Source organism: Oncorhynchus kisutch, linkage group LG1, assembly GCF_002021735.2.
Source record: "Oncorhynchus kisutch isolate 150728-3 linkage group LG1, Okis_V2, whole genome shotgun sequence".
NCBI classification, from domain to species: domain Eukaryota; kingdom Metazoa; phylum Chordata; class Actinopteri; order Salmoniformes; family Salmonidae; genus Oncorhynchus; species Oncorhynchus kisutch.
In genome coordinates this window covers 72,627,983-72,641,985 of record NC_034174.2, presented here as the reverse complement: position 1 = coordinate 72,641,985, position 14,003 = coordinate 72,627,983, and the positions used below count along the sequence as shown (strand labels likewise).

General features: G+C 44.0%; 1 protein-coding gene across 1 annotated transcript; it reads right to left on the bottom strand.

Annotated features, from left to right (window-relative positions):
- Nucleotides 1–451: 451 nt before the first annotated feature.
- Nucleotides 452–10,746, bottom strand: LOC109883604 (ATP-sensitive inward rectifier potassium channel 12-like). The gene is made up of 3 exons (XM_031832229.1): nucleotides 10,423–10,746; nucleotides 4,494–4,695; nucleotides 452–4,286 (listed from the first exon to the last, which is right to left on the bottom strand). Exons 2-3 carry the CDS (start codon nucleotides 4,583–4,585, stop codon nucleotides 2,648–2,650), a joined length of 1,731 nt encoding a protein of 576 aa, XP_031688089.1. The 5' UTR covers nucleotides 4,586–4,695; nucleotides 10,423–10,746; the 3' UTR covers nucleotides 452–2,647.
- Between the last annotated feature and the right edge of the window lie 3,257 nt (nucleotides 10,747–14,003).

Genomic DNA, 14,003 nt, shown 5'->3' with positions numbered 1-14,003 from the left:
TGAGGGAGCTGGTATACCATACTTTCTCTTCTATTGGTCTGTTGTGGTGGAGCAGTCTTCACTGCCCCCTAGTGGTGAACTGGGTAGGTACAGTAATCGACTGTGTTGTGTTAGCAAGCTGTTCCTCCTCTCCTCTCCTCTCCCTATTTCCCTCTCCTCTCCTCTCCTCTCCTCTCCTCTCCTCTCCTCTCCTCTCCTCTCCTCTCCTCTCCTCTCCTCTCCTCTCCTCTCCTCTCCTCTCCTCTCCTCTCCTCTCCTCTCCTCTCCTCTCCTCTCCTCTCCTCTCCTCTCCTCTCCTCTCCTCTCCTCTCCTCTCCTCTCCTCTCCTCTCCATCTCTCCCTCCCCACTGCCCCTCGGCCTAGTATGTCCTTCTCCAGTCTGTATCTATTTCTATTTCTATCTAACCCTCTCTCCCTCACTCTCTGGGACGTTTTAAAAAAACAACTTGCCAAATAAAAACTCTCTGTACTGAGCTATTTGAGTACGACACAGATTTGGGGTAATACCCCAGTTTTGGATTAGAAAGAGAGAATGGTAAGAAAGACAGGTGTGTGTATGGGATTACCTCTGAGTCACTGAGCTAGAGAACAACAACCCCCTGCCTTCACATTACACACACACACACACACACACACACACACTTCCCCAAAACAGGCCAACCAATGAGCAGTCAGAAACAGGTGGACATCAACATGGGGTCAGTTTGACCTTTGACCTTTGGGACTGACGGGAAAAAATTGTGTGAGAACAGAGCAGAGTGTGTCAACCAGAACAGCTACTGCTGCTTGTTTATTATTATTATTACTAGACATTTATTAATTCATACAAAACAGCAATTAAAATATTTCATTTTTATTTTTAGATATTTATTTTGATAAAATACAGAATAAAGTGCTCTTGATTCTTTATCTGGACAATACATGTTATTTCCAACTCAGTTTCTGTTCAGATTCATTGTTTTTCCATCATTTATTTTCCGTCATAAAATATTTACTAATTTTGGAATACATAGCTCATGTATCAAACATTAACAGTAATATACCTTAAGCAGGAAGACAAAATTACCATGGTTTCTAATAGGTCTGTGATGTTACCAGTATCACAATATTCATTTGAAACACAAAGCAGACCAAACTCTTTGGTTCTTAAAAAAATGTATGTAAATTATTGGGTGCTATAGCTTGGAAAATAAATAAATAAATGTGACTCTGAATGACAACATAATGATGTTTGTTTCCAACATTACGGATGTTTTCCTGAAGAAGTTAAATCCACGTCATGCTTTGTTTCCTTGACACAATATTAGCGAGTATCGTGATATTGGTATCATCCCGGCCCTAGTTTCTAAGCATGAAAAATCATATATATACAAACAGAAAATCCTTTTTAATACCACATCAACTTAATTTGTGGTTTTGAAAGTATTAATGACTCATGACAGCTTCTGTAAATGAAGAAAAAACAGTACCAAGATTTGGTTGAATGGAACCAAAAGTCACTTCACAAAGAATATTATTCCAGAGAATATATACAACAGAATATTGAATACAATAAGAATGCATTTAAGTCTTACGCTATAAAATTCAAATTTAGACTTGTGTACTGAACACAACTATGTTTAAAAACAAAAAGAAACTCGAGAGAATAATAAGGTCATTCAACCTTCTTCGCTGTGCTGCAGAATTCCTTCCTTCTCTCTGTTCGGACTTTGGTTGGATACACAAAAAAGCAGAGGAACTGTACCAAGGGCACATCGTTCATTCGGGACACGAGACACGAGAGTCTTCTATGACTGATTCACACTACAGGGCCGACCCCAAACCACAATGTGCTGGCTTCAGGGCTGTAGCCAGGGTCTGACTGTTAGTGAGGACATTTTACTGCATTTCTATACAATTCAAAAACTCTAAAATGCTATTTGGAGAAGAGAAAAAAAAACAGGACCTAAGCCATTATCACTATGGTTTCTGAAGCTTCATTCACCTCAGTCGATCTACAAACGCATCGCCTAGCTACACAATTAGCTCAGCACCAGGATTAAAAACTATCATTTAGGTACTGAGGGAATCTGTTAGCAGAAAGTATTTTATGAACAAATGGTAAAGCATTAAACAAAGGTTTGAAATGTTCTTTATGGTTAATATGATGTCTGAGTGAGAGTGACTAACCAAATCAATGGGGGGAACCCTGGAGGTCAGGTCCCCTGGGCATGTGCCCTATGTGCCCAGTCAGTCATTTGGTCATGATTACTACAAGTTTAGTCTAGACTAACTAGAATAATTCACCTATTTTAATTGTATTTTTAACGACATGGGCTAAATGAGTGACTGTCAGTGAGTGACAGAGAAAAACTGGGGCAGCCAAGTTTCAAAATCGCACCTTGTGTATTCTACTAATCTAACTCTCAACAGCAAGTTGAGACCCCGAATGAGTTCCCCAAAAATACATATATATATATATTTTTTTTATTTTATTAACTAGGTCTGGACCTCAGTGTCCTCATATGTAGCTACGGCCCTGGCTGGCTTGGACATTTTCCTCTCACAATATCCTTTCTAGCACAGTTCCAGCAACTACAGTGGATGCGTAACCAGGCCAGCGCAGGATTGTCTTGTCTCAGTTTGACTCGATAGTGTGAATCAGTCACTACACTCCTGATTCCCTCCTGAAGCCCAGCGCATCAAGAGCTATAGCCGGCTGCAGCCTGTCAATCTGATTGTCCATGTCCAGCACACACAGCATGTTCATGTCCACCGCTACCTGGTCCTGAAATCTCTCCTGGAAGATGTCTAGTTGTACGTCCCTCTCCTCCCCCTCCCCGTCGTCCCTCCCCCCCAGCATCACACCAATCTCGCCTACCTCCTCCCCCTCCTCCTCCCCGCAGCACAGGGCCACCTCGTTCTCGTAGCAGAAGGCGCTGGGGGAGTGTGGAGGCAAGAGGTGGAGGCCGGAGGACTTGGGACCGAGAGGGGACACTGACCGGGTAGAACTAGAGCCGGAGGCAGACGAGGGGGAGTGGGATCGGCCTGTCATCTCCCGGAGCTCCCTGGCGCTGCAGTGCGGAGTAGCTGGCACCTCGTAGGTCTTGTGGAAGCGGGAGTAGTCTACCTGGTAGCGGTGCTCCTTCTCGAAGACCACGGGCTCGAAGCGGTGGCCCCACAGGATCTCCCTGGCCAGGTAGGAGGAGCGGGCCTGGGTGGTCATGGCCGTGGCCTCCACCATCCCCTCCAGTATCACCACGATCTCAAAGTCCTCTGTCGTCAGGTCGGCGCTGCTCATGCAGTACAGCGGGCTGTTCTCGTTGATCTCGTGGACCACGACCAGTGGAGACACCAGGAAGAGGCGGTCCAGGCCCTCGTCGTAGCCCACGTCGATGTCCGTCTGCTCCATGGGGAGGTACTCTCCTTCGGCGGTGACGTGCGGCCGGATGAGCTGCGCCCGGACGTGAGCCTCCACGATGTGGCTTTTCCTCATGTTCCCCAGGCGAAACATCAGGCACAGCTTCCCGTCCCGCATGGAGATTACCGCTTGGTGCGAGAACAGCAAGGTCTGCGCCCGCTTCTTAGGTCGAACCATCTTGGCCATGATGGTTCCGATCATGAAGGAGTCGATGATACAGCCCACAATGGACTGGACCACCACCGTAGCCACCGCCGCCGGACACTCCTCGGTGACGCAGCGGAACCCATACCCAATGGTGGTCTGGGTCTCTATGGAGAAGAGAAACGCCCCTACGAAGCCTTGGACGTGTAGGATGCAGGGTTTCCACTCCACCCCTCCTCCCTCCAAGCCGGCCAGAGGCCCCTCTCCCAGGCCGGGTCGAAGGTCGAAGTCCCCATGGGCCAGGGCCACTCCCCAGAAGACCACCCCGAAGAGGAACCAGGAGAGCAGGAAGGTAGAGGTGAAGAGGAGCAGCATGTAACGCCAGCGGATGTCCACGCAGGTGGTAAATATGTCGGCCAGATAGTGTTTCGTCTTGTCTTCCATGTTGTGGAAAACCACGTTGCACTGGCCGTTCTTCTTCACGAAGCGGCTCCGGACATGGTTGGGCCCCGTCGTGGAGATCTGGCGGCCGTTGTGGACAGGCTCTGTTGCTCGCAGGGCTAGCGAGCTGCCACCTCCTCCTCCTTCTGAACCTCCTCCTCCACCACCACCACCACCACCACCTCCTCCGCCCCCCATACTCCTCCCAGTCATATTGTGGTGCATCAGGGGACCATGGCCATTGTGGAGGCCCAAGGTGGAGATCTTGAAGTGGTCTTCATCGGTGGCTACGATGCTGTATCTGATGTGAAACAAAAACCCAAACAAAACACATGAGTTTAGAGAGGAGGGCGAAGGAGACATGGCAGGTTTAAGAGTTAAAGGCCCAGTGCAGTCAAAAACATGATTTTCCTGTGTTTTACAGTCCAAGAATAGACAACAAGGACAGGCGTTTAGAGGCAGGAAAAGGGGGAGAAAAGGAGCTGATTGTCCTATTCCCCGGTCCTACCTGTTGACTCGCACCGCTCCCATGGCACCAGTGATCATCAGGCTGTGTCTGTGTGGGCAGTAATCAGGGCCGCGGTGGCCAGTGCCAACCATTAAAAGAGACCAGCTTGGTAGGAGGCTGTGGGCAGAGGGGCAGGAGGACAACAGCCTCAGGTCTAAGGACCCCTTGGAGATATCAGCGTTGCCTCCTTCTGATGCATTTCCTGGAATGACAGCAAATCAGAGAACAGTATGAATTTTTAAGGTCATTCAGAATCACAGCACCCAATGCACAGTATTCCTACATCTACACATGTCATGCAGGAGGAGGGTGGGATGGTCAACTCTCTTCATGCGTGAAGAAAAACAGACAAATATTCATCATGATGGTTATAGATTGAGTCCCTCGTAGCCGGTCGCCCGAGGCCCCTTCATGTCAGCATGGGGTGGAACACACTAACAGACATAGGAGGGGCCAAAGGTCTGAAAAAGAGGGGAATCTGTGCTGAACTCCTGTTAAGGGAACAATTGATCGGGTGTTTGGCTTGATGACAGGGTTAGAGGCCGGGTGACGTAGTGGGTTAGAGCTAGTACCCATTATGTGATCGCTAGACTATCAGGGCGACCAAGGGAAAGCGTTGCATAACAGCCGTAACAGGTTTGTAGCTGCACGCTATAGAACAGCAGCACTGGATGGTTTGAAGTGAGGTGTGGAGTTAGCTATGTGTAGAAAAACACATGTCCAACTGCAGTAGCTTACTAAGGCGCTGTGACATCACGGCTGGGTCAACGAAACTGACACGTCGACACACGTCAGCACGGAGTTATTAAAACACAGACTTGAGAGTGAGTGCACACACATACACACACACACACACACACACACACACACCCACACACAGTCCACAGATTGACAGGATTTAGCAGGGTTGTTTTTTACCTTTGCGTGACAGTCTATGGCAATTTTCTTCCCTCCCAAATACACACACACACACACACATACACACACAGCAGATGGACAGATGTTGTTCCTGCCGTGTGCTTATTGGCCGGATTGAGGATCCAGGATCCTTCCCAACTTAAATCCTCAGTAAGAGGCTGGGATAGATTACGTCAGCATTGTTACATATCAACCACTGTAGCAGCTGGACCAAAGGAGCTGAGAAAGAAAGAAATAAAGAGAGAGAGAGAGAGAGAGAGAGAGAGAGAGAGAGAGAGAGAGAGAGAGAGAGAGAAAGAAAGAAAGAAATAAAGAGAGAGAGAGAGAGAGAGAGAGAGAGAGAGAGAGAGAGAGAGAGAGAGAGAGAGAGAGAGAGAGAGAGAGAGAGAGAGAGAGAGAGAGAGAGAGAGAGAGAGAGAGAGAGAGAGAGAGAGAGAGAGAGAGAGAGAGAGAGAGAGAGAGAGAGAGAGAGAGAGAGAGAGAGAGAGAGAGAGAGAGAGAGATATATCCAGGGGTCTGACATGACATTATTGACATCATCACACCAGTTCCACTGTATCTTAAGGAGTGTTTAGTGTACACAGTGTTAACCAGGGTCACACGTATCAAGTCTTTCCATACCACTTCCCGAGGATCCTGGGAGTTTGATTGGACAAGAATGTGTATCTGAGTTAGGTTGGAGGAGAAGAATAATGCATATGAATGGAAGACTGTGACAGCTTGAGTTTCTCAGTTTGAGAGTCTGTGGGATAATGCCAGATTATAACGAATCCATCGCCACAGGCTGAGGAAACAGTAGTCTTTTCTAGTCAACCTGATTCCCATTGAGACGTGAAAATCCGAATGTAGCCATACTGTTAACCATATCAGCATCTTCAACATCGGAGGCTTCCAAGACATATAGATGTATTACAGATCTAGGACATTTTGTAGAATATACAGTACTTTGGACACGCCTACTCATTCAAGGTTTTTTCTTTATTTTTGACTATTTTCTACATTGTAGAATGATAGTGAAGACATAAACTATGAAATAACACATATGGAATCATGTAGTAACCAAAAAAGTGTTAAAAAAATCCAAATATATTTTATATTTGAGATTCTTCAAAGTAGCCATCCTTTGCCTTGATGACAGCTTTGCAGACTTGGCATTCTCTCAACCAGCTTCACCTGGAATGCTTTTCCAACAGTCTTGAAGGAGTTCCCACATATGCTGAGCACTTGTTGGCTGCTTTTCCTTCACTCTGTGGTCCAACTCATCCCAAACCATCTCAATTGGGTTGAGGTCGGGTGATTGTGGAGGCCAGGTCATCTGATGCAGCACTCCATCACTCTCATTCTCAGTCAAATAGCCCTTACACAACCTGGATGTGTGTTGGGTCCTTGTCCTGTTGAAAAACAAATGATTGTCCTGCTAAGCGCAAACCAGATGGAATGGCGTATCACTGCAGAATTCTGTGGTAGCCATGCTGGTTAAGTGTGCCTTGAATTCTAAATAAATCACGGACAGTGTCACCAGCAAAGCACCATCACATCATCACACCTCCTCCTCCGTACTTCACGGTGGGAACCACACATACGGAGATCATCCACTCACCTACTATGTGTCTCAAAAAAATAAGGCGGTTGGAACCAAAAATCTTAAATTTGGTCTCATCGGACTAAAGGACAGATTTCCACCGGTCTAATGTTCATTGCTCGTGTTTCTTGGCCCAATCAAGTCTCTTCTTCTTATTGGTGTCCTTTAGTAGGGGTTTCTTTGCAGCAACCATAAAAGCCTGATACACTCAGTCTCCTCTGAACAGTTGATGTTGAGATGTGTCTGTTACTTTAACTCTGTGAATTATTTATTTGGACTGCAATTTCTGAGGCTGGTAACTCTAATGAACTTATTCTCTGCAGCAGAGGTAACTCTGGGTCTTCCTTTCCTGATGGCGTTTCTCATGAGAGCCAGTTTCATCATAGTGCTTGATGGTTTTTGTGACTGCACTTGAAGAAACTTTAAAAGTTCTTGAAATGTTCCGTATTGACTGACCTTCATGTCTTAAACTAATCATGGATTTCCATGTTTCTTTGCTTATATGAGCTGTTCTTGCCATAATATGGACTTGGTCTTTTACCAAATATATTCTCTATACCACCCCTACCTTGTCACAACACAACTGATTGGCTCAAACACATTAAGAAAATTCCACAAATTAACTTTTAACCAGGCACTGTCACGTTCTGACCTTAGTTCTTTTATTATGTCTTTGTTTTAGTATGGTCAGGGCGTGAGTTGGGTGGGTTGTCTATGTTCCTTTTTCTATGTTTTGGGATTTCTGTGTTTGGCCTGGTATGGTTCTCAATCAGAGGCAGCGTTTATCGTTGTCACTGATTGAGAACCATATTTAGGTAGCCTGTTTTCTATTGTGTTTCGTGGGTGATTATTTTCTGTCTTTGTGTATGTTACCAGACAGGACTGTTTCGTGTCATTCTCGTTTTATCGTTTTGTTGTTTTGTTCGAGTATTAATTTTCATTAAAAGGCATAATGAATACTTACCACGCTGTACCTTGGTCCTCCTCTCTTTCTCCCACAGACGAACGTTACAGGCACACCTGTTAATGGAAATGTATTCCAGGTGACTACCTCATGAAGCTGGTTGAGAGAATGCCAAGTGTGCAAAGCTGTCATTAAGGCAAAGGGTGGCTACTTTGAAGAATCTCAAATATAAAATATATTTTGATTTGTTTAACACTTTTTTGGTTACTACATGATTCCATATGTGTTATTTCATAGTTTTGATGTCTTCACTATTATTGTACATTGTTGAAAATAGTAAAAAATAAAGAAAAACCCTTGAATGAGTAGTTGTGTCCAAACTTTTGACTGGTACTGTATATAGAGAGTAGGAAGAAAATGGCACCCTATTCTCTACATAGTGCCCTACTTTTGACCACATCTCATATGGCTCTGGTCAAAAGTAATGCACTATATAGGGAATAGGCTGTCACTTAGGACGCAACCAGAGACAGTCAGGAACCACTAGTCCCTGAGGGAGAGCAGGAGTAATTAAATGTTGATGATAGTTATTAGCCGTTTCCATAGGAACCTCTTTCCCCTCCTCGACGCTCTGATTTGCCGTGTCGAGCGGGGATGATTTAGCACGAGGCACCGCCGCCGAGGTGAAGCCAGAGGGTAGAGACACCAGAGGTGTAAGTGCTCTCCTGAGTGACTGAGTCACATACAGGACTGATTTACTTTAATGTGGGTAAAACTGAATCACACAGAACAGAGACAAACACCCAGATATTTCAACGCATTTACATTTTGGCAGACGCTCTTATCCAGAGTGATTTAAAAGTAGTGAATACATACATTTACATACTGGTCCCCCGTGAGAATAGAACCCACAGCGTCACAAGCGCCATGCTCTACCAACTGAGCACCCCGACCATAACCTACTCCACACCATAACCTACTCCACACCATAACCTACTCCACACCATAACCTACTCCACACCATAACCTACTCCACACCATAACCTACTCCACAACAGAACTCTACACAGCACAATACATTTAGGGCCTGGAATTGTCAATGCAGCTCAAATATGCCTTGAATCCGGAAACACTTAATCCCAGGGGAAATTAATATGAATGGATAAAAGTGTGTGTGTGTGTGTGTGTGTGTGTGTGTGTGTGTGTGTGTGTGTGTGTGTGTGTGTGTGTGTGTGTGTGTGTGTGTGTGTGTGTGTGTGTGTGTGTGTGTGTGTGCGTGTGTGAGCGAGCGCGCCCTCGTGTGTGTGTATGCATGTATGTTGGCGTTTGCATGTGCGTGTGTGGTAATCTCCTAATCCAAACTGTGATATGAAAGGTGGATGCAGTCAAGCGACCTGGTTTAAATGTTCTTCTTTAATCTGAGACTGACATTAAAAGGGGAGAAAGAAAGGAAAAAGAAAGTGAAGAGTTTAGGTGACAGCACAGGGCGGGGCATCCGCTTGTCAGGAAAGAACAGGGGGTATAGAGATTATGACATCAGAGGATGGGGTGTTACTTTTGATCCGGTTTAGCGGTGATTGGTGGCGTTGTGGCGTCGTCATCACTGAATAAAGCATTGTTATACATGGTTATGGCAGACGTTATTGTAGGCAAGTAATAGGAAGGGGGGAAAGTTATGTCCGTCTTTTTTGAATGGCTTTGATGGGAGCTCTATGAACACAGTATCTCATTCAAATATGCACGATCTGCACGTCTATCACGAATGCACATGATTGTGTAAAAAAAACATGTCCTTCCCATATCTATGAAAAAATATGGGATGACGAGATATCCCATTCTTTGAATAGCCAATGATAAACTAAAATTATACTTTTTTTTATAACACAGTGCAGGGTAGGCCTACGCACTTGCTAAACTATATCAAAGTTGATGCTGACGTGTAGAGCTGTCCAGTGCTGAAATCTATTCCCGCGCATATAGGAAATAAGAATGTCTGAATATAGGAATTATATGTCCATATCTGATCTAATTTCGAGTTTTGCAAATCAAACCTCTCAGCATATTGAAACTGGCATGCCACATCGCCAACGGCCTAGTCAATAAAATATGTCACACAATTAGGATTTGCCTGCGCATCATTTACAGTTGATTGACATTATAGGCCAGAACAATGCGTTACGTTAGCGGATTCATTGATCATTTTACAGTGTTTGTCTGAAGGACGGCGAACAGCAGAAGACAACAGGTTTCACTGGGCTCTACAAGGCGAGGAGTTCATGTCGTGACATAATACTGGTGAAAACAGACAAGATTACTCTGCAGTTTATTTCGGGGCCTTAACTAGTGTATGAAGTGAGCTTCGTCGAAACGCTGCATGTTAAGAACAACAAAGACTCTTCGACTAGCCAACCTAAAAACCAACCAATCTAAAAGAAAAACAGTTCAAGTTCATGACAACTTGTCCTGTCAATGGAAAAGTGTTTTCGCCAATGAAAAAACTGTCAAGGATTAGGATAAATACTCACCTTTTGAATGGCAATGTTGTTAGCTACTTGAAAAACAACGTTGACATCCTTTCCAAAATAAAAAATTAAACACATCCTTAATGTTCTGTCCTCTCTCTACGAATTCCTTTTTGCAGCCCGTTTCATTGTCTCACAACGTTCATTTTGAAACTTTTTGTCTTTGAATCCTAATATTCTTCCAATGCTCTGTTTTATTGCTTCCTTGCATCCCACTCAACTGCTCGCATTCGCTCTCTCTGTTGGACTCGCACTTGACTCAATAAGCGCTCGAACCCTGTGTATGTGAAGTGCGCACGGCACATCTCTCTGTCCCTAGCTAGCTGTGGGTGGGAGAGAGAGGGCGGGCGGGAGGGATGGAGCGCTTGTCACTTTGATTATGTCCCCGTTTACGTGGAGTTGTGTTCCTGAGAGTGTAGGTGTGCTTCCCTATTATTTTCCGCCCGCGCCACAGATTTTTATTAGACTGGCCTCCGGAGAAGAAAACAGGTTGCTATGCATTGCTCGGATTTTCAGTGAATTTGGATCAGTGTTCGGCTGTACATGCGAACTGCCTGTCTTTGTGCGAGTTTGAAGCTGCATTATTGAAATGTGAATAGATTTATAGGAATAGGCCTAATACAAAAGTTAATGACAGGAAGAGGGTTGATTAAATATCCCTTTTGTTGACAACTACAGACATCATGTAATGTTAGAGTGCTTCATTTGATCACTCTTTTGTGGCTGGGAATTTTCTTGCACCGCAGGAAATCCAGACGAGCTTCGTGATTTACATAAATCCACTGAACACCCACACTAACACACTGTTATATTAACAGTATTGCACTTTTCATGTAGCCTACTTTTAGCCAGCTAATGTCCTAACCACCGACCCAACAACATTATGGACTCAACGTTCAAATCCCGTTGCTGCAGGATTATTTTGTTGCGACATAATTGGTCAAATGATGATTCTACATATATACGTAACAAACCAACTGAAGAGGGGGTGTGGGGTAAGAAACAAAGTCTCCCTAGTAACCTAGTGTGAACAGGCAGTTGAAATCGGATCCCAGTGTTGCATTGTGGAGCTGTCCAGAGCAGAGGTGCTGAAAACTACTAACACGGAAAACGGATACTCCTCGAACTACCACCACCCTACCGTGGCCTGGCTGGCTGTCACATACATTTAGCCTCCAGACCAGTCTCAGCACCCTGCTAACAATCACCACCTCATTAGCTTTGTCATTGATTAGAGCAATATTTTACCACAGGGAGACTACTGAACTAGCGATGAAGACCTGCAGAACTTTCTCCTAGCTGCAATAAGTTCATCCAACTTTCTAATTTCCATCAAAGACACTACTGTTCATAGTTTAACTTATAATTAATATTTGTATTGGCATCAGCAATGTCTCTTTTTTGCAGGGAAATGTAGTTATAGTATTTCAGACAGACCACAATTATATGCAACTAGATCGTTTCTATGGATACCTTTCTTATTTTCTCTCTCTCTCTCTCTCTCTCTCTCTCTCTCTCTCTCTCTCTTACTTGTCTCAAGCAAACATTTATCTAAAATTATACAGTTGAACCAATTTATTTTTAAAACCCAAGTTCTCTTCAGCCAGACGTGGTGGGTGTTCAATGTACCGAGAGAGAGGGATAAAGACAGACAGACAGAACGACAGACAGACAGACAGACAGACAGAACGACAGAACGACAGACAGACAGACAGACAGACAGACAGACAGACAGACAGACAGACAGACAGACAGACAGACAGACAGACAGACACAGACAGACAGACAGACAGACAGACAGACAGACAGACAGACAGACAGATAGATAGATAGATAGATAGATAGATAGATAGATAGATAGATAGATAGATAGATAGATAGATAGATAGATAGATAGATAGATAGATAGATAGATAGATAGATAGATAGATAGATAGATAGATAGATAGATAGATAGATAGATAGATAGATAGATAGATAGATAGATAGATAGATAGATAGATGGAGAGAAATGTGGGAGACAGACAGAGGAAGAGAGAGAAAGAGAACGAGAGAGAGAGCGAGACTGAAAAACGGGGTGAATCAACAGTGTAGGTCAAGGTCAAGAGGGATTAGAGGCTCTATTCAATCTGTATTGCTGAACCGTTACAGATTGTGTGATAGAAATGTAAAGGCAATTTCCTATTGAGCTGACATATTCAGCTTTTACTGTGAATGCAGGCTCAGCTAATGCGAGACAATTATGCTGCGAGTCAGTGCGAGTCAACCAAGCTGTGAGTCAACCACACTTTAACACTGAACTTCTGCGATAAGGGTTGAATAGAGCCCTAAATGGGGTGGGAGTGGGGAAGAAATGTGTGGGTGGGTTTAGATTCTAGAAGATAGAGGAACAAGGATGCTGCAACTAATGACAAGAGGGGAGTTATCTTGCTGTTTGTTTACCGTTGTTTTGAGTGGGGGTAGTTAGGCCTAAATAAATGTGGAAAGACACAAGGAAACGTTACAGTAGGCATACAGTAGGTGTATTTTTGATTTGTTGATCGAATCCAGGTATTTCTACTCTACTCTACCATACCCTACCCAACTCTGTATTCTACTCTACTCTACCATACCCTACCCAACACTGTATTCTACTCTACTCTACCATACCCTACCCAACTCTGTATTCTGCACTACTCTATTCTACTCTACTCTATGATATTCTGACTGAAACAAAGAGAAGGGAAGATCGGAGACTGCTTCCATTACATCTGCCCCACTGACAGAAATGAAATGACCATCTCTGTGTCTGTGTATTAATAACCATAATCTGTCTGAATGAGGCTGACTGGAGTAAGATATCACATAAGATATTAACTCTTTTTTATAAGCACACCTTGCTCAAGGCATCAAACCACTGCTCCTGCATCTCTCTCTCTCTCTCCCTCTCTCTCCCTCCATCCACCTTTCTCTCTCGCTCTCCACCTTTCTCTCCTTCACCTCCATCTATTTCTCTATTTTCACCTGGACCTGCTTTTGGGAGATTTTTAGGTCAGCAACATGAATAAAAATTTGACCTGCGGCCAAAATAATAAACAATATCCTTAAAAAACTGTATTAGTTTCATTATTAAATGTAGTGTTTGAACTGACACACGCTATTTTGTGTTTTCCTTCGACTCTGCTCCAGTCCTGATGACTCCCTCCCGTACGCGGTGAGAGCCAATTTACTTAGAAACAGGAGGCCGCCTCATTCCTCACAGCCAGCAGATCCAGGTCAATATGTTTTTAAGAAATGAGGCTGAAGAAAAGAGAGGGACAGAATGGCCAGTATTACTACACAAGGGTAAGAATGACATAACTAAGTCTATATTGATTTCAAATTAGGAAGAAAGACAGACTAGGAATTGAAGTGATGCTGCACGCATAAGAAGATCAGACATGCTAAATGAACTCCCTTTGAATATAGAACAAACTGCAAAATGGGTACAGATCTCTGTGTGAAAATGAGGGGAAATTAGGCACTTGGGTGGTGGTGGATAGCAGTTTTATATATATATATATATATATATATATATATATATATATATATATATATAGTTCAAA